The sequence below is a fragment of the Xyrauchen texanus genome, chromosome 22 (assembly GCF_025860055.1).
Source record: "Xyrauchen texanus isolate HMW12.3.18 chromosome 22, RBS_HiC_50CHRs, whole genome shotgun sequence".
In the NCBI taxonomy this organism is placed as follows: Eukaryota; Metazoa; Chordata; class Actinopteri; order Cypriniformes; family Catostomidae; genus Xyrauchen; species Xyrauchen texanus.
The window spans coordinates 12,801,419-12,823,480 of NC_068297.1; the positions used below are offsets into that span (position 1 = coordinate 12,801,419).

Sequence of the window (22,062 nt, forward strand, 5' to 3'; positions counted from 1 at the left end):
CCATGATTAATTTAATTCATGAGTGAAATTGTCCAATAACAGGGTGGTTACCGAGATTAAGCCTGTAGTATACATCTGGTTTTGCGATTCTAACTTGGCAGCCCACATGAGGAGACCCTCTCTGTGTAGATTTAAACAGCTTTTATAAGGTTACTGATATGAGTGGAGTCTTCATCTCTTCCGAGTGCTTATGGCTTTATACATGCAGTATGTTTCAAAATTTAAATGTATTTCTTTAGGAGTAAAACTTCATAAATTAGGAAAAATAATTATGAGTGCACCTTTAAATTTTGCATGTGGTGATGTATTAGGCAATTGTGCGAACCGAAGAGCAATTTCACAATGCCACAAACTATACAGTGAGGCAGCAGCAGGATGTAGTATGCCTTGTTTAATCATGCCACATCCTTCACACACTGTATAAACATGCTGCTGTTCGGTCTTAGCAGCAGTAGCAGGTGTCCCAATACTACAAGGCCTGCTGGGGGGAGGTCAGGGTAGTCTTGGTTTACAGCAGCTCGAATGTCACCACATATTACTCAGTGTAACTAATCATTGCACATTGCATCATGAAATAGTGTGATTCTTATTTATTGAATCAGTATAGAAATTGAAAATATAATTTGAAGATATTGATGGAGCAATGCAGCCATTTTTGGCTTGAAATAACATTTCTATCAATGGGTACATCTGAAGCTAGTGATGGGTGTTTCCGCAACACAGTGGAGGGCCTCCACTGGAGGCCATGGTTTATATTTTGAAAACATGTAAAACTGGAACAGCAATTAACTTGACCCCATAAAATGATTGCAACTCATAGATCACTGCTTGGATGATCTACTCACAGGTCTGGCTCTTCCTGGTCTTTAGGTGCAGAAGAATTAAGTTTCTCTTGTGAAAAATGATAGTTTGCTCAAGTTTATTTAATTGAATAGTGATGCATCAGGCCCAGAATTGCCTTCTAATTATATAAAACTGACTATATAGGTGTGCATGTGCATTAATATATTAAAATGAGTATAAAATTCTATTCTTGCTCTACTAGAAAAACAAACAAACATGCATAGCCTACATATGTATGCATATAATTAATTTCTAATTCAGACTCCACCCACATATAATAGTCATACGTTTACATACACTTAGGTTGAAGTCATTAAAACTCATTTTTAACCACTCCACAGATTTCAAATTAGTAAACTGTAATTTTAGCAAGTCGTTTAGGACATCTAATTTGTGCATGACGACACAAGTAATTTTCCCAACATTTGTTTTGACAGATTGTTTCACTTAATTGTCTATATCAAAAATGTCAGTAGGTTAGAAGTAGGGATGGGCATTTTTTCTACTCGTGTACTCTGACTAATTACTAAAGTACTTGTTGAGTACTCCATGTGCAATTATATATTCATAACTGTACATGTCTGACAAACGTCTAAGGCTGCTGCATTGCGTCTTGTTCCAATCGTATATTCATTATTATAGGCTGTTATAAAATAGTGTTACAAAGCTTTTTTTGATTGCAAATCAAAATATAATGCATCATTGTTTGTCATTATGTGAAGATTCGCTGCCCAACTCTGAAAGAATGTGCACAAAGCCAGTGTTGCCAACTATTTTCAATGGAAAGTAGCTAAAGCCTGCTCGAAAAGTAGCTAAATATCGCCAGATGACGTCATGCGTCATTAGCATATTAATGACGTCATCACGTCGTATTTGCATTCTGCCTAATTTGTCGGTACTGTAGCCTACTTCAGTTTATAATAACGGTTATCTCCCCTAAACCGTGCTCATACAAGCGCGTCTGTCTGTTCTTCCTTCAGGTTACCGTAGTAATCTTAGTAAGTGCGCAACAGCTATTTAGTGACTGTCTGTACAGTACATTTTCAAATAACAGCCACAACCATTCCGTTAAAATATGCGTGCGCAGTTTTGAAGATGCTGCATTGTGTTCCATTCAACTGCGCTCTGTCTAGCTGTTTGAAACACTCACCTCCTGTACACTGTGTGTGTGTGAGACAGTGGATGTGTACCTGTGGATGTATTTTAAGGCCTACCTTTAAACTTAGTGCTTCTTTGCTTAACATCATGGGAAAATCAAAAGAAATCAGCCAAGACCTCAGAAAAAAAAAAGTAGACCCCCTCAAGTCTGGTTCATCATTGGGAGCAATTTCTAAATGCCTGAAGGCACCATGTTCATCTGTACAAACAATAGTGTGCAAATATAAACACCATGGGAACACACAGCCATCATACCGCTCAGGAAGGACAAGCATTCTGGTTACTAGAGAAGAATGTATTTTGGTGCAAATCAATCCCAGAATAACCGCAAAGGACCTTGTAAAGATGCTGGAGGACACAGGCAGACAAGTATCCACAGTAAAACAAGTCCTATATTGACAACATTAAAGGCTGCTCAGCAAGGAAGAAGCCACTCCTCCAAAACCACCATAAAAAAGCCAGACTACAGTTACCATGAAACGCAAGTGTCTGCTTTACAGGTAACAGAGAGGTTGCACTATAAATATGTTGAACAATTTGGACAATTTCATCAGTCTATTAGTTTTAATATCCCTGATATAGCATATTTGATTTGGTCTCGATATATTCAACATTTTCAGTTAGAAATGTCTTTGCATAGTCTGATAAAACATTTGTTTCATTTAAACATTTGCAGAGTTGGGGAACGTACTTTCAAATGTGTACTTACGTTATTTATGTTTCTGGATGAGAGTGGCAGGGCACGTGTGACGATCTCTTTCAAGCACACACACATGCAGCACACGCACGGGCGAGAGAGTATTTTGAAAGAGTGTGCGCTGCTACTCACAGCCAGAATAATCACAAATAAGAACATATTCGTGTGAAACCTGATACATCAAATACACAGAATGTATGATAGTACTAACTGTAGAGAGCACATCATATTTTAAATTAACTTATTCCTACATTGAGACTCCTCCATTTAGCCAACAGTACTTCCATTACTATATAAAGAAGTTTATATGTAAAAAAATTTATATGTCTCTGTGTGTCAATAAGAACAGAGTACCAGTTTTCTGGGAGTCGAGGTTGAGGAGAAGAGAAGAAAGTGGGAAACAAAGTTTGTGACATATGCGTTTATTTACCTTCATCAGATCACACAAAGAGATGTGTCTTCACACTCAGAGATGTTATCTGTGCCTTTACCACACTTACGTTAAGTGTGTTTTTTCAAATGCTTAAGAGAGAATGAGTGCTTAAATACACAGTTTTATGTATACTACAAAATCCCTGATATTTTGAAAAGCACTGGAAAAACCTGCTTCAAGAATTATTTTAGTGGTCTTCTGGTGGTGTGAGGAAGGCCACATTCTGGGTCTCATAGATCACAGTATGTAGGCTACTCCTAGATAAAATATGAAAAAAAGAAAAAAAAAAACATAACTCAAAGAAATAAACCTCATTTGTATGTGGAAATTTCACATCCTTAAAGGTGCGATATGTAACAATATTCATGTAATCTTTGCCCTTTGTTTGCCAATGTGTGAACGGCTTGTAACGCAACTTAAAAAAACGAGACCTTCTCAGATTTCCTCGGTTGCCTATTAAAGCCTGTAGGCTGATTTTCACGCGAATGGAGCAGGTCGCTTTTGTTGGGAAAATTCAAAGGATGTGACATTTATCCGCGCTCCCGAGAGCCTTGCCTCAGTGCTACTCTTCCGCTATTCAACAGCGAGAACAAACTGCAACACTAACATTATCTAAGAGATGGAATCCAGCAACCAGCACAGCACCTACTCATACACAAACTCAGAGTAAGCCAAAACAAACAAAACAAAAATGTATCTACTGAATCCAGTCTGGCTAAGTGGGAATGTGACCGTGGTCGAGCGAAAACTAGAGTGAACATCAGCAGGGCATTTGATTCCTGAAGGGAAATTCGTTCGGGTTTGGGGATCAAACCCGACCCTAAATTGGCATTCTTCTGACTGGACAGGTAGGCTTAACTGCAAAGCATGTGAAATATAGTGCCATAAGGATTGATCTGTGTAATTTTAGGTAACTAACTACAATAACACATGAAATGAATGCTAGACCATGTTCAACATAATGCAGAAAGACCCATTCATTAGTGTAACGTAACATGGCTAAACAGAAAATATAAACATTCTATATTATAAAACAACAGCACATCGATATATCATAATGTTAGTTGTGATGGAATCACATCAATACTGAATTGTGTCAACATATTTATAATGTACAGTCTATTTTATAAACAGCTACTGTCATCATCCACCAAATTTAGCTAACAGCTATTGATAAAGCGTGCTAGCTAGCTAAAGGCGAAATATATCCTATAAATACAGTCAATGTATCATGCAAAGAAAAGTGATTAATTCAAACTACAGTCTCGCAAAGTCAGACCTAAATCCACACTTTGTTTTAGCCCTGTTCCAGCACTGGAGATTCAAATATAATATGCAATCTCAAAGTTTGTTGTAAAACAATCATAACTGTGTAATTTTAATTATTTTAAAATTATTTGATTTTAACCAGACAAAACATAAATCCAGGCAAAAATGCTGCATTGACCAAATTCTATTTGCAGTAAACTCTCTTGACTAGTCACTAGTTGAACTTTAAAGAAGTACTAATTAAAACTTTCATACCCTATGGATCCAGAATCTAAAAGAACAGATTTACAACAGATTTGCACATGCTGCTGAACTTAGTGGCATGTCCAGTTGTTAGTGTCACAATGCAGGCTGTTCTTTCACTTTCTGGATCCATGAAAGTTTTATTAGTACTTCTTTAAAGCTCAACTAGTGACTAATCAAGAGCGTTTACTGTAAATAGATTTTGGTCAATGCAGCATTCTTTGCATGCATTTATGTTTTGTCTGGATAAAATCAATTAAACCTTACTATGCTAAAGCCGTTTAGAACTTTGACAGGAAAGGTTTCTGACCTAGACCATGATCTAAACCCATGCTGTACAATTATACTTACACATCAGAATTGTAGGGTTGCATCTTACTCTCAGTAACTCCAGCATAATCAGAGAGCTGCCAACCTAAACATGCATCACACTACATCCTTGCAACACTTGAAAACAATTACCTGTTAATGAGAGATAAAAAAAAGGAATTAAAAGTGAATTACCTTAAAATCCCAGCGTGATTTAAAATGAAGGCCTGCTCTTGGTCCAAATGGTAACCATGCCAATCACCAGTAGTGAACTTTAATAACTTTTCCAAGTTTCTTCATGTCCTATAAGGTAAATTGTTAAAAGTGAATGAACTTATAGGTACTATTACAATGATACACATTTGATAATTAGTTAAAGTTAATTAACATTTTCCTGATTTTACAACATGCAATAGAATGTGCAATAGACTTGCAATAAGAGCCAGACTAAATTATATAGCGTACATTACAAACCCCTTTGTAGCACCTTACCACATAATGAAGTGGTCCCCGGCCTGGCTCAGGGCTCTCATGCTGACTGACATGAACGAAATCACATTGTCTTCAGGTTTAATGCCGTGTTAAGAATAAATCAAGTATTACCATAAAATACTCCAATAAAACAGGTCAATTTTAATTTACAACCATAAAAATGTTTAACAATACACTACAAACACGATAAGTTTCAAGGGGAGATATGACCAGCTTTGAAACGGTGTTAAGAATGATTTTAAATACATTCTGGATGCATCAATCACATGGGTTTGCTATTATCCAGCAATACTTCTTTCATTAGCTAACAGCTAATCCGATTAGTTAAAATAATTAGTTAACACCGCTACTGGGAATAAATTACGTTTTACTAGTTTTAGTTGCAGAGATGATTGACATAATACGCAACCAATGGAAATGCAAGTATGGTAGTGCAATCGACCAATAAACAGGCTGAACATAATCCCCGCCCACTCTTGTCTCCAGCTGAAGTAGGGGTGTGTCTCAAGCGGAACAGTACGTGTGAAGTTCTCGAGCACCTTACCGTGCTGTGCTAAACAAGTTAACGGTACAAACTTTCATTCTTAGTTTTATTTAAGCGCACTGGAAACATGTCCAAACCTCTGACCGACCACGAAAAGCGCAAACAGATCAGTGTGCGTGGTATAGCTGGCCTCGGGGATGTTGTCGAAATCAAAAAGAGCTTCAACAGGCATCTTCACTTCACCCTTGTGAAGGATCGCAATGTGGCCACCCCGCGGGATTATTACTTCGCCCTGGCGCACACGGTCCGGGATCACCTGGTGGGCCGCTGGATCCGCACTCAGCAGTATTACTATGAGAAAGACCCGAAGGTACTGATGTCTTCCCCTTCCCTGTGCAGAAAAGCCAGGAAGTGCCATGCTAATACAGTAAAAAAATATATTGCAAATTTTATATATATATATATATATATATATATATATATATATATATATATATATATATATATATACACACAATTAGAAATAACTGCAGAATTGCTTGCTTCTGCTGGCACTTATGCATTTTATTGAAAGCTGTTCAATGCAGTAAACCAATCATATTCATAGTGGATGGTGAATATTCATAGTAAATTAGTAAATGTAACCTGATCTTGGAGACATTTTTCCATTTAGGATGGATGGATGGATGGATGTTCATGCATGTATTTGAGCTGTTTCCCAGGGGCCTATGTTTGTTCCCTCTTTGATATGACAGTGTTTCCTGAAGCACTAAGTAGGATGTTAGTAGCTCTTAAGGAGTACTTAATCTCTAAAGCGTGTTTCCCAAAATCATCGTTATCCAATTAGTTTGTAAAAAACATTAGTAAATTAACGAGAGCTTTTAACCGCACTTAAACCCATTAAGGGCAACTTGAACATATCTTTCTGACATCTATCACAGTTTATCAATTTAATAAATTGTATTAATATATTTTGATATTTGTAAAGCCATTTGTAAAGCGAGTTAAGGTAAAGGAGGAGGTGAGAACCAGCTTGACAATATAAATAATAGTTTAATGAAGAAATAAACAAAAAACACACAAACATAAACACAGAGCAGCTGCCTGTAATTCTCTCTCTCTCTCTCTAACCATCGTCACTGGCCGCCTTTTTCCCCCTCATGCGGGGCGTGTCATGCTAATTGGGGACCGGGCTTGCTTTGGCCCAGCCCTGCCCTCCTCCGCTCTACACTACTCTCAGAATTGCCTCAGGCCGGGGAGCCCCTGGCATGACATGCACTCCTCTCGGGGGTACTTTGCGCCCGATTACTCCTCCACCCTCTCAGGCAGACGTCAGCCGCTCCTCCCTGGGTGGACCAAAGTCAGACCGACCCGCAGTGGACAGAATGCCCCTCTGCATACTTGATGACCTGTGGGGACTCTTCTCCGCCCCTGGCAACGGCCCTACCGCTCCTGGCGGCTAGGGAGTCACGTCCGTTCTCCCCTCGCAGACGGCGGTCCTCTCGACCCCTCCATGTTTCCGGGGGACGGCAGGGCATTCCTCTGCCCCTGGCATCGCTCCAGGCGGTCGGGGAGTCCAGTCCCCACTTGCTGGGTGCCGTAACCCGGGATGGAGGAGGGACGCCTGTCATGGAGCTGTCTGAAATAATGGAACCACCAATACATGTCTATACATACATACATGTATGTCCAAAAAAACAGTCATGTCAAGTGCCAAGCCTGAAGGTTTCATTTTAGGGCATTGTAAGAGCCTTAAAAGTGTAGCTTAAAGGAACAGTTCAACCAAAAATGAAAAGTCTTATAATTTAATACCCCTCATGCCATCTCAGATGTGTATGACTTTATTTTCTTCTGCAGAGCACAAATTAAGATTTTTAGAAGAATTTCTCAGCTCTGTAGGTCCTCAAAATGTAAGTTAATAGCGACCAGAACTCCTAAAGGTCCAAATAAAACCTCTAGTGGTTTAATCAATGTCTTCTAAATCAATCCAACCATTTTTGGGTTCGAATAAACCAAAATGTAACTCCTTTTTCACTGTACACCTTGCCACTGTAGTCTCTAGGCACAATCATGATTTCAAGCTTGATTGCTCTACCTAGTGCTTGACACATGCACAGAGCGCTGGACGCTATAGTAAGTGTAATCGAGCTTGAAATCACAATCACCAAAGAGACTGCTGTCGAGATTTATAGTGAAAAAGAAATTACATTTTGGTCTGTTCTCACCCAAAACTGAGTGAATCTCTTCATAAGACATGGATTTAACCACTAGAGTCTTATGAATTACTTTTATGCTGCCTTTATGTGCTTTTTATTAGAATTGTATGGACCTACAGAGCTGAAATATTCTTTTAAGAATATTTGTTTCAGTTCAGCAGAAGAAAGTCATACACATCTGGGATGGCATGATTGTGAGAAATGATGAGAGAATTTTCATTTTTGGATGAACTATCTTGTTAATTTAAAGCTATGCAATTAAAGACCATTAGAGTATGTTTAAGTTATGCTTTCAAGCATTGATTTGAGTCTGTGGAATTAAAGGAATTCTCAGAGGGGTTTTGAGGCCTTCAGCTGCCTGTAAACTCCTCCCTGTGCATACAGCTGAAATAACTCCTGTAAAAAGTTGATCCCAAGCCAAAGAGGTCAAATTATGCATGTGGTAGGCCTACTAAAGAGACCTGAAAGAGTCTTGGCCACGTTGTACCCCATTTAAAAAGGTTTTCATTTCACTTTAGTTGCTGAATTTCATTTAAACTGTAAGGAGTGTTTTTCCAGGCACCAAAATTTTGCATCTTCTGATTTTCATTGCAATCTGTTTAGTCACACTTTTCAGATTCCTTTTCATTGTCAAAACGGCATGATCATCTTCTAGATCTCTTTTAAGGACACACAATCAGACCTTTCAGTTCAATCTCTCCATGTCATGTCTCTCTTCTGTTGCAGCGCATCCATTATCTATCTCTGGAGTTCTATATGGGCAGAACTCTCCAGAACACCATGATTAATCTTGGTCTGCAGAACACTTGTGACGAGGCCATCTACCAGGTAAAGTGTAGTCACAATGACATAGCAGCATTTATACAGTGCATAGAGCGTTTTTTGATTTAATGCAGAACTGGCTCTATTACTTAAACATCCTGATACTTTAGAAACAGCTGTTGTTTTTTCCCCCTGCTCACCCACAGAGTGCTCATTGGAGATGTTTATTATTTATAATGGACTTGCAAAACTGTTTGCCTAAACCCTTCCTTGTTTGAATGTGACAACACGGAAGTTGTGGAAACGGTAAACTGTACCAAGTTTACACAATCCGTTTAATGTGTAAATAGATATGCTGTAATGTAGGGATTTTGTTAGTATACTATCATTATCTCACTAATTTATATGTGTTATTGATATTCAGCTTGGACTGGACTTGGAAGAACTGGAAGAGATTGAGGAAGATGCTGGACTGGGAAACGGAGGTCTTGGGCGTCTAGCAGGTACCAAATTTAACATACCCATCAAATCCATGGCCCTCTTTGACAGCGTCGTAATGGAAGCTTGGTAACTATTCTCTATCAGCTTGTTTCCTGGACTCCCTGGCATCTCTGGGTCTGGCAGCATATGGTTATGGCATTCGTTATGAGTTTGGAATCTTCAATCAGAAGATCACCAATGGCTGGCAGGTAAATCAAAACATCACATGTGACTGATTCTGATGTATACATTTGCATTAAACCTCCACAGTTAGAGTAAAAATTTATTTTCTTTCAAATGTCAAACCATTAAACTCTGGTTCAGGTAGAGGAGGCTGATGATTGGCTTCGCTATGGTAACCCCTGGGAGAAGGCCCGACCAGAGTATATGCTGCCTGTGCATTTCTATGGTCAAGTGGAGCACACACCTGAGGGATCAAAGTGGGTTGGCACCCAGGTCAGTCAATCATGATCTAGTGTCTCTCACGTTTCTCTAGTTTCAATTGTCAATTTTAGTCCAGCTCATTTCTGTTCTATATCATCACTACATCTTCCTCTGAAGGTGGTGCTTGCGATGCCTTATGACACTCCTGTGCCTGGTTATAATAACAACACTGTGAATACTATGAGACTGTGGTCTGCCAAAGCTCCTAATGATTTCAACCTGCAAGAATGTAAGTCCACACAGCTATTGTCTAAACACCCATTCAACAAGATGAAGTCCAGTATGACCCTTTTTTTTTACTCGCTGTGATCCACGCACGACTTTACCACGCACACAATTGAGAGCGAGAACCACTAATCGTGACCATGAGGAGGTTACCCCATGTGACTTTATGGTCCCTAGCAACCGGGCCAATTTGGTTGCTTAGAAGACCTGGCTGGAGTCACTCAGTACGCCCTGTACTCAAACTTGTGACTCCAGGGGTGGTAGTCCGCGTCAATAATCTCTGAGCTACCCAGGCCCCCTGTGATTTGTTTTTAAGGAAAAACTGAGAAGGGATGGATACGGCCAGATAGCATGAATGTGGCTTTAAATGACTTCTGTGGCAAAAACTAAGCTGGAAATAGTTTTGTTCATGAATTTATAGGCCAGTTGATTCATATTCTCTCTTAATTCTAGTTAATGTGGGGGACTACATCCAGGCTGTTTTGGACCGGAACCTGGCTGAAAACATCTCACGAGTACTTTACCCCAATGACAATGTAAGCGCTTACAGTTTTCATTGAGACAACACACTTGGTGAGATTTGTGTGTACTGAATGTGTGTGTGTTTGTCTGACTGAAGTAAATGTGTCAATGATGTGACAAAAACAAAAGTACATAAAAAAAACAAAACAAATCCAATTAATAAAAACAATTACTTGAGCACACCTCTTCTATGATGAACAGGTTTTCAAGCTCTGAGTTCAAAGTCATTTTTATATTTATTTATGGTGTAATAAATATTTTGTAGTTTAACCATCCAAATGTTAGTATTAGTAGTGCAGGATAATCTTTTATTTATTATCCTTAAAATATGATTAACATTTGTCAAAATTGCATCTTGGGCAACTCTGCCACAGATGATTAAGTGCAAAATGCAGTAGGGAAGTATGAAAACATAAGACCAGTATGAAGCCCACACTTTGGTTACACTGTTCATATAACTACTAAATTATACAGCCTGAAGTCACAATGCCTGGTTATTATATTGAAACCGCTGACAAAAAAAAAAAAATCACTTTTATGCTGTTTTTGCTCCTTTTCTCCCAATTTGGAATGCCCAATTCCCACCACTTAGTAGATCTTCGTAGTTTCACGGTTAATGACCTCAATCTGGGTGGCGGAGTACAAGTCTCAGTTGCCTCTGCTTCTGATACTGTCAATCCACACATTTTATTAAGTGGCTCGCTGTGCATGACATTGCGGAGACTCGCAGCATGTGGAGGGCTCATGCTACTTTCTGCGATCCACACATAACTTACTATGCACCCCATTGAGAGTGAGAACATTTTGTGTGCATTTTTTAAATGTATCTCTATTATATAATATTAATATTTATGCATTGTGTGTGTTTCTCAGTTTTTTGAAGGGAAAGAGCTCAGATTAAAGCAGGAGTACTTTGTGGTGGCTGCTACTCTGCAGGACATTATCAGGCGTTTCAAATCTTCAAAGTTTGGCTGCAGGAATCCTGTACGCACCTCTTTCGAGACTTTCCCTGAGAAGGTAACATTAAATAAATGCAGCCAATTGGCCACAGGCTTGGCAACCTTGTCCAAAATATGTTCAAAAAATTGTTTACTCTCAATAATGAGAGGAAACAAAAGGAAAATAAAGTGATCTTTCTGTCTTTTTAGGTGGCGATCCAATTAAATGACACTCATCCAGCACTGGCAATTCCTGAACTAATGAGAATCTTGGTGGATATTGAGCACCTGGACTGGAAAAAGGTGTGAGAGCTGTTCACGCTCTAATATAGTTTACAATTTGCATGCATTTGGCAGGGGCTTTAAACCAAAGTGACTTAAAGGTACACATTACATCAGTATATTTGTTCCCTTTGAATCAAACCCATACCTTTTGCATTTATTTACAGTTTATTAATGCAAGAGCCATTAACTGAAAAGTGACTGTTATGGCTTAAATGAACTATCAAACAGCTTTATTCACTTCTGTTGCATTGTTTCACATCTGCTCTCATATGCTTGGTCATGCTGACATAGGTAATGGACAGTGTTGCTGAGTTTCAGTAGAATTGGTTAGACTTACACATTATCCTGTGTAGGGATCTGGTTTTGCCTGCAAAAGAAATTATAATTATCGCAGTATTAAAAACAACAGGGGTGTGTGTGTGTGTGTGTGTGTGTGTGTGTGTGTGTGTGTGTGTGTGTGTGTGTGTGTGTGTGTGTGTGTGTGTGTGTGTGTGTGTGTGTGTGTGTGTGTGTGTGTGTGTGTGTGTGTGTGTGTGTGTGTGTGTGTGTGTGTGTGTGTGTGTGTGTGTGTGTGTGTGTGTGTGTAGGCATGGGAGATCACCACAAAGACGTGCGCGTACACAAACCACACAGTGTTACCAGAGGCTCTTGAGCGCTGGCCTGTTTACATGTTTGTGAAGCTTCTACCACGACACCTGGAGATCATCTATGAGATCAACCAGCGACACCTGGATGTGAGGTCACACACAAACGCACTCAAATGTTGAGCAGATCAACATGTTGGTTACTTGCCAAATTAACAGGTTTGTGATTGACTCTGCTGTAGAGAATTGCTGCTCTGTATCCAGGAGACGTTGATCGTTTGCGCAGAATGTCTCTGATTGAGGAGGGCGATCCAAAGAGAATCAACATGGCTCACCTCTGTGTGGTGGGGTCACACGCCGTCAACGGAGTCGCACGAATTCACTCCGACATTGTCAAAAGCACCGTGTGAGTACAGTATCTGAGTGCAGCGCAGCTTTTTATGAGGGAAATTTAAGTGATAACGTACAGAGATCCTATATATATATATATATATATATATCACCCCACTCATTATATAGCTATTTATAATTAAAAATAAATAAATGGACATTAAATATTGATTTGAGGTGGATTTCATTTGTTATTATATGAGAGTAACTAACACAGTGGTGAAACTAACACAGCTAGGACAGCAGTCATTATGCAAAAGTATTTGACCTCAGAATGCAGCAATTGGCCGATCAGAATCAAGAATTCTAGATGGCCGTCTAATAAGCATTTAAAATTTTCAGTTTAAAATGCGGGTATTTTAGTTCGTTGTACTGTATATTTATTTGTTAGGTCAGTTGTGCAGTATAATGATATTCTTCATAGATGATGTTCAAGGCATTTAATTTTATTTGTTTAAATCTTTTTTAAGTTTTAAGGACTTTTGTGATGTTGAGCCAGAAAAATTCCAGAATAAGACGAACGGCATCACACCTCGTCGCTGGCTGCTCCTCTGTAACCCGGGCCTGGCTGACATCATCGCTGAGGTGACCTTCCTAACCCCATTTAGGTTTGCCATTAGTGTGGAATTGTATTGCATTTTTGCTCCACAGGTTTTCAGCTCCTCACTGTGCTGTCCTTGTTTGCCTTTCAGAAAATTGGTGAGGACTTCTTAACAGATCTGTTTCAATTGAGGAAGCTGTCAGACTTCATAAATGATGAAACGTTTATTCGGGATGTTGCCAAAGTTAAACAGGTCTGCAAGTAAATGTATTTGGTTAGAAAGCATTCTATAATCATACCAACCTTGCATTTGGTATTTATAAATGATGGGATTTATTTGATTTAAGATATATATATAAGACATAAGATGGCCAAAAATCTTACTAATTCTCTGTACACAAAGGTGTGCCACACCTTAAAGGGATAATGAAAATTCTCTCATCGTTTACTCACACTCATGCCATCCCAGATGTGTATGAAGATGCACACGAAGATTTTTTTATAAGAATATCTCATGATTGCATGATTAATCATAATGCAATTGCGTTGTCAGCCTGTGCGATTATATTAAATAAATAAGCGCATGTGTGGACGTGACAGCCCATTCTCTCAGAGCTGTTTGCCCATTTTCTACACCGCTAATAAAAAGCTGACTAGTTTTACTCATAAAAACCACTTGACATATGAAAGTCACATGTGGTGCCTGTTTAGTTTCACTTTAACATGTGAAAGTTAAAGTGGAGATTTAGCGTAATAAAAGGACTTTCTGACCCAAACCTGTTATATTGCATCTGAAGATACGAATTTAAACACTGGAGCTGTATGGATTACTTCTACGTTTCCTTTATGTGATTTTTGGTGCTACAAAGGTCTGATCACCATTTACTTGTATTGTATGGACCTACAGAGCTGAGATATTCTTATAAAAAAATCTTTGTGTTCTGCTGAAGAATTAAAGTCACACCTGGGATGGCATGAAGGTGAGTAAATGATGAGAGAATTTTTATTTTTGGGTGAGCTATCCCTTTAACAGCGACATGGCTTCGTATTGAATGCTGTCTAATGCTATCGGAAGAAATGGGTCTAAAAATGCAACTCCAGTCAAATATGGAAAACATATGTGTTAATGATCATTTAAGTTATATTATTGGCTATTTGTGTGTGAATTATTGTATGTTTAGGAGAATAAGCTGAAGTTTGCAGCATATCTGGAGAACGAGTACAAAGTAAAGATCAACCTTGAGTCTATTTTTGATGTTCATGTCAAGAGAGTCCATGAGTACAAGAGACAACTGCTCAACTGCCTTCATGTCATCACTTTATACAACAGTAAGCATACAAACTCATGCAATACAGGAGTGTATTTTTAGGATGGGTTGATGAATTCATAGGAAACCATTGACTACACTGCCACCTGTTTGAGGACAGAGGAACTAACCATAACGAGAGATTCTGAACTTCACCAATATTGCTTTGTCTTTACTGATAATATTGCCTGCATGGATTAAAATGAAGCTGTATTATTCTATCAATATCATACCATCTGATCTTTTTTTAAATTATTTTTTTTATATTTTGTTGCACAATTTTCCACCTGCTTGTTTATCAGAATTATTTAGGACTATTTTGTGTTTAGCAATCACTTAAATGTAATGAGTGACTTTATGAATTAATGAATAATATTTTTCATTCTGCACTCCGTAGGGATAAAGAAGGACCCAAACAAGAAGGTTGTTCCCAGAACAGTAATGATTGGTGGAAAGGTATGATAATCAAGATGAGCGTTGTTGTTGTTGCAGTAGTAACATAAGTGCAAAAGATAGTAACATTTGTTTCTGTATAAAAGATGCCGTTTAATAGCTGACTGTAATGACTACATTTTTGTGCATTTTAAATGTAATTCACTGAGAGACTCTTCTAAACTAGCTTTACATTTCTAAAATATGCCTTTTTTCTTATTCCACACTGACACTTTCAGGCAGCACCAGGCTATCACATGGCAAAGATGATCATCAAACTGATCACCTCGGTGGGAGAAGTGGTGAATAATGATCCTGTGGTGGATGACGGACTCAAGGTCATTTTCCTGGAAAACTACAGAGTATCACTAGCTGAGAAGGGTGAGTTATATCAGGAAGTCAAAGATTCTTGACACATAGCCATAAAATACGATTAGGATAACATCGAATAAATTAAAGTTCTAACAAGAAAGTATTTCTTCTCAGTAGAGTTTGTTTTCATTGGGTGTTTCAGATTTTGTGTACAGCATCTAATTATTTTATTATACTTCCTCCTCAGTGATCCCTGCTGCTGACCTGTCTGAGCAGATCTCCACGGCGGGTACGGAAGCTTCTGGTACAGGAAACATGAAATTCATGCTGAATGGCGCTCTGACCATTGGTACCATGGATGGAGCCAACGTGGAGATGGCAGAGGAAGCTGGAGAGGAAAACCTTTTCATCTTTGGCATGAGGGTAGCAGATGTGGAGGCCATGGACAAAAAGGGGTGAGTGAGGGAGTGGAGGAATAAAACTGCATTTGGAGAACCAAGGAGGAATATATGGTGGGGTAGATTTGATAAAATTAATGAATTAATAATTATTTTCATTTATAAAGCACTTTTCTAGACACTCAAAACACTTTACATAGTATAGGGCAACTCTCCTCAAGCACCACCAGTGTGCAGCTTCCACCTAGACGATGCGACGGCAGCCATAGTGCGCCAGTACACTCACCACACACCAGCTATTGGTGCAGAGGAGAGAGTAGAGTGATGTAGCCAATTCAGGGATGGGAATTAGGAGGCCATGATAGATAAGGGACAATGAGGAATTTGGCCAGAACACTGTGGTTACACCCCTACTCTTTACGAAAAGTGCCCTGGGATTTTTGATGGCACAGGGAGTCAGGACCTCGGTTTAATGTCTCATCCGAAAGATGGTACTTTTTTACAGTATAGTGTAGCTGTCACTATACTGGGGCATTAGGACCCAAACAGACCTCAGGGTAAGCACCTCCTGCTGGCCTCCCTAATACTTCTTCCTTCAGCAACCACAGTTTTCCCCAGGAGGTCTCCCATCCAGGTACTGGCCAGGCCTGGTCAAACCTGCTTAGATTTAGTGGGCAACCAGGCAAGAGCTGCAGGCTGATATGGCTGCTGACCAACGTGAGACATCAAAGATCTTGAGAAACGAGCAGTCAACACAATCTTGTGATGTTGAAATGTGGGGAATTGTTTGAACTACCATCTGTCTTTTGAGTAACTATACTGAATGTTTACCTGCAGTCTGTAGTGTTTTATTTATTTATTTGTCATTCTGTCCCTGATTGTACTTGTTTGGCATTCAGATACAATGCTAGAGAGTACTATGATCGTCTGCCTGAGCTCAAACAGGCGATGGATCAAATCAGCGGTGGATTCTTCAGCCCAAAAGAGCCTGAACTCTTCAAAGATGTCGTCAATATGCTCATGAATCATGATAGGTGGGTATCAAAGTGTGTAGTTGTTGGTTTCATTTTTTGTTTCCCTCCATTTTGAACAGTTTAATTTTAACCTGTGTGTAATACAGGTGTATATGTAATTTTACTTAATACATTATAGGAATGTTCTGGGTTCAATACAAGTTAAGCTCAAACAACAGCATTTGTGGCATAATGTTGACTACCACAAAAATGAATGTAGACTCATTCCTCCTTTTCTTCAAAAAAAGAAGCAAAAATCGAGGTTGCGGTGTGGCACAAAGGAGGAACAAGCCTAAATACATTTTTGTGGTAATCAACATTATGCTGCAAATGCTGTTGATTGACCTTAACTTGTATTGAACCTGGAATATTCTTGACTTCTGTTGCTTTTGTCTCTCAGATTCAAGGTGTTTGCAGACTACGAGTCCTACATCAGCTGTCAAGAAAAAGTTAATCAACTCTACAGGGTGAGCTAAGGCTTGTGTTTAACATACATTTATAAGTATATTTATAAAGTAGATATTCAAAAATAGAAACCTATTTTATTTGACTGTGGTATTTTTAAAGTCCTCTAAAATTGGTCTTTTTCTTTCAGCTGACAACTTTGAAACATGTCTTAACAAAGTTTTTGATTTTTTTTTTTAATGGATCTAAAACATCTTGTATGGGTTTTTAGTTGTTGAACCTGTTTTTGTGTTTTAACTGATTTCGCCTAGAAAATAGTCATCAAACTTGGCATGCTGTTTAAAAACCAACAAAAACAAATATTCAAAAATAGTCAATCCAGATTAACAATATCTAGAGGGTGACCAAATAATGCTGATAACAGTTTGATAAACAAATTTTATATACACAAAATTTCTAAAATGAAGTGAACATTAGTTTATAATCATAAATATTAGCAAACAGAAATTAATCTTTGTCCATAGAAATTGCTGTTGGCAGATTTTGCAACTAACACAAGGGGGCACAAATGTTTTTGATGTTCACTGTTTATTTGCGAAGCAGGTACATTAGTGGTTGATGGCAATAATTTCAAAATGGCCAAATATTGTCTGATTTATCAATCTATTAGTATTGAAAATGTATTACTGACCATTTATGAATATGAACTTACTTGCATAGCTATTTCCCAGAAATATATTGAAATTCGAGGAAATAAACCAGTAAAGTCAGAGCAAAATCATTAAAGGGTGCTGTTTAAATTGGTGTAGTTTGATGTAATCAAATACATTACATATAATTAATAATCATATTCATTCACTTTGTGTAAAAATTTCCCTCTCCTCCTCCAGAACCCAAAAGAATGGACCAAAAAGGTCATCAAGAACATTGCCGCTTCTGGTAAGTTCTCAAGTGACCGCACAATTGCAGAATATGCTCGTGAGATCTGGGGGGTGGAGCCATCTGATGTGAAGATCCCACCACCTAATGAACCACGTGAATGAGAAAGTGGGCGACTACATGGTTAGCTGGTGTCCAGTGAGTGTGCCTGCCTAATTCTGAACTTCTCAGTTTTGTGGGAGTGCCTTGTCTCTGGCTTTACCTGATTTACAGATTCAGGTTACCTTTTACTATGCATAAGCCATGTGGAGCCTCCTTGAATTGCATTACTGTAGTGTAACCTTAACACACATAAAAAAAATATTAAATAAAAACTTACTCTCAGTGTGCTTTTACACTGTAGACATGTTGAAAATCACTGTTAAGATACTGTTACATTTCCTTGCACATGCTGTTATCAATTACTATGGTTTTCATTAATCAAAATTTGATTTGTTGGACATCTGAGACAAATTTACAGCACTGCCTCAAATGAAATCAGCTTGAATCTTTTTTTGTTTTTTTTTGGCAGCCTTAGTAACTGCTTATAAGGCTATATAAATGGTTCATTTTGAGTACATTATAATTTTCTTGCATTCCTTATACTGCTCTTTATGGTGGGGATTCTGAATAGTTACTCTTTTTAAAGGGATATTTAACCCAAAAATGAGATTTGTCACATTCTCACAATCATGTCATTCTAAACCCCTTTGACTGACTTCCATGAAACACAAAGGGAGTTATATAGCAGAAGAGTCTAGTATCTTCTTTTCCATGCGTCTGATCTCTGGTCCCCATCCACTTTCTTTGTATAGAAAAGAGTGGAATTCTTAATATCAGAACATCATACAGGTTTAGAACAATATGAGAGTAAGTAAATGATGACCGGATGTTACATTTTGTGTGAACTATTAATTTAAAGGAATAATCCAGATTCAATACAAGTTCAGCTCAATCAACAGCATTTGTGGCATAATGTTGATTACCACAATTAATTTTGACACGGCTGTACTTTTCTTTAAAAATAAATTTAAACAACTTTACAGCTCAAATAATACACAGGTTTTAACAGGAAATTTAATGTAAGTGTTTTATGTTTTACATTTCTCCAAAAATTGTCTCCATTCACTTCCATTGTTAGTGTCTCGCTGTACCTCGTTTTATTTATACATTTAAGAAAAGGGATGGGGCGACACATGCTGCTGTTTGAGCTTAACTTGTAATGAACTCTGAATTTTTCCTTTAAGGATGTCTCTAAATGAAAATATAAAATACAAATTGGGTCTGAACTAGAACCCCAGATCTGCCTTAACTATTTCATGGTGTTTAAGAACAAAAACACAACAACTGGTACCATTTAAGCATACATATTTTGTGCCTGGATGAATTTCTTATTACCTTGAGTAAATACATCGACCTTTTTGTCTCTGTCAGTAGAAATGCCTCCCTGCCCTATATTACATGGTGCTCTTAATCCAGTCAGAAACAACGGCTTTAAAAGTTGTGAATTACTGTAATAGAATCCAGTTTTTGCATCTTGAGGCCATCTAGATCACGCTATTCACCATCTAAGTGAATTTTTTTTTTATTCAAGCTTTCACACATAAGTTAAAGGGTGCCTTGTGTGCATAAATGTGCAATATTAAAAACAAGGGGATAAAATGTCCCTTTGTGAGTTTTTCATATAGACAATAAAAACAGGAGATACAGTACATGGCAGCTGGCTGATGTATGGGAATCCATCACAAGTGTGTCCTGCTTTAGTTACTTTTTGTCAGGGTGAAATCGAATGTCAATTTGTGCTCTTTTGCATATATTACCAAATGCTGAAACGTTAGAGTTTTAACTTTTACTTTGTACTGTAATGCTCTTGAGCCAACCTAAAAGTGACTGAACTTAAGAAATGCTTGGTCTCTGCAGCCAGTTGTAAAGCCACCCCTGACTTGAGTTTCAACTCTAAACATCAGCATTTCATATTACTGGTCTTATATTTACAGTTGAAGACAAAATTATTCAATTCTTTTTCAAATATTTTAACAGTATTTCTTATTATATTTTTCCTCTGGAGATAGCCTTATTTATTTCAATTTGCCTGGAATAAAATAATTATAACATTTTATTTTAAAAACTGCTAAGGTCAATATTATTAGCCCCCTTAAGAAATTATCTGTTTGATTAGCTACAGAACCTATTACTGTCACTGTTATTCCATGACTTGCCTAATTAATCCCCCAAGCTGCTCTTCAAACTGATGATTAGTGTCTTGCAAAACAATTAGTGAAGTAATATAAAACTGTCATAGAGTAGAGAACAAGGCTGGCAGAGGCAGAATGCGACCGATTTCAAAAACCTTGGAAAGTAAACTGGTGAGAGAGAGATTTCTAAAGACCCAAGAACAACTGCCAAGACACTAGTGAATGATTTAACCAAGTCTGGGATTGATGTCTCAATGAAGAGTCACAAGAACCCTGCACAGGAATGGACTGCAAGTTTGTAGACCAAGAAAAACTCAACTTCTGAAGAAAACACACCTCCAAGCTAGACTGAATTTTGCCAAGGACAACCTAGAGAAAAATGATGCGTACTGGAAACAAATAACACCGTTCCCACGGTGAAACATGGCGGAGGGAGTATAATGCTGTGGGGATGGTTCAGTGCGTCTGGAACTGGGAATCTCATCAGGGTCAAAGGAATCATGAAAAAGGAAGACTACGAGAAGATTTTGAAAGACAACCTCAGGCAATCTGCAACAACTTGGTTTGGGTCGACATTTCGTCTTCCAGCATGATAATGACCCAAAGCATACCTCACTTCTGGTGAAGAACTACCTCCAAACGAGCAAAGTGAACGTCCTAGACTGGCCTGCACAAAGCCCAGACTTGAATCCCATAGAAAATCTGTGGGCCACACTGAAGACTAGAGTCCATGCCAGGAGACCAACAAATCTGGAGGAGCTTCAGAGATTTTCTGAGGAGGAATGGGCTGCTGCGACTCAGGAGAAATGCCTAAAACTGGTTGAGAACTACAACAAACGACTAAAGGCTGTTATCAAGCAAAAGGGATGCACTATTAACATCAGAGGGCTAATCATTTTGACCTGTAGATTTTTTTTTATTCTTTATAATTTGGTTTCAATTTGTAATTATAAACGCTCTTAAGTTGCCTAAAAAACTATTATGTTAAGAAATGCTACATTGAAAAAAATCTTTGCTACATTAAACAGCACTTGGGAATTATTTGAAAAATCACTTTCATAGGGGTTAATAATTTTGTCTTCAATTGGACCTTTCTCAGATTGCTAGACAATTGAATGTATGCATGATTGGGGGGGGGATTAAAATTTGCAATCGTACATTGTTTTCTCACTTCATTTTACAGTACTGTATGGAGTTTACTGTTTTAATACCATGTGAACATATAATTAAAATGCTCATTAAAAAACATGTTTGATGAATAAATAATTATGTTGCAGTTCTAGAAAGTTGGCACAAAATCATCTGTTTCCCTGATTGTTTTAAAGACCAAATGCAACATTCACATCACTCAGTATTGTAATGAGTGGTTTGAACAGCGGGGTGTGGCAATAATGAACACATGAGTGAAGTAACCCTAATACACTGTAAACTAAAAATTGATCAATACAAGTAAATCCAGTTGAAATAATCCAGACTTCCAATATTTGCCTCTCTACCCTAACTAAACTAGATTTGACCAACCCTGGGACAGATAAAAGTAAAGCCTTGTAAAGTAACTTGGTCATAGTGGATCATCAGGGGCTGAACCTTCAGAAGTAGGTGAACAATTGATAGTGATTGATAGTGACTGATAGTGACTGATAGCTCACAATATATTCACTGTGCAATTTTTCCTGCCTCAGAAAACAAATTACTGAAATATTAACAGATCAGAAGAGATGTCATTGAATCCCAAACTATAACAAAGAAATGATAACAGAAACTAAT

The 22,062-nt window shown here is 38.1% G+C and overlaps 1 protein-coding gene across 1 annotated transcript; it reads left to right on the forward strand.

Annotated features, from left to right (window-relative positions):
- Positions 1–5,953: 5,953 nt before the first annotated feature.
- LOC127662745 (glycogen phosphorylase, brain form-like) lies at positions 5,954–21,581 on the forward strand. The gene is made up of 20 exons (XM_052154052.1): positions 5,954–6,298; positions 8,871–8,972; positions 9,331–9,409; positions 9,492–9,595; positions 9,711–9,842; positions 9,948–10,059; positions 10,509–10,591; positions 11,451–11,594; positions 11,726–11,818; positions 12,388–12,534; positions 12,627–12,790; positions 13,245–13,359; positions 13,467–13,568; positions 14,497–14,644; positions 15,020–15,078; positions 15,294–15,435; positions 15,614–15,821; positions 16,664–16,798; positions 17,178–17,244; positions 18,073–21,581. Exons 1-20 carry the CDS (start codon positions 6,056–6,058, stop codon positions 18,223–18,225), a joined length of 2,532 nt encoding a protein of 843 aa, XP_052010012.1. The 5' UTR covers positions 5,954–6,055; the 3' UTR covers positions 18,226–21,581.
- The last annotated feature ends 481 nt before the right edge of the window (positions 21,582–22,062 follow it).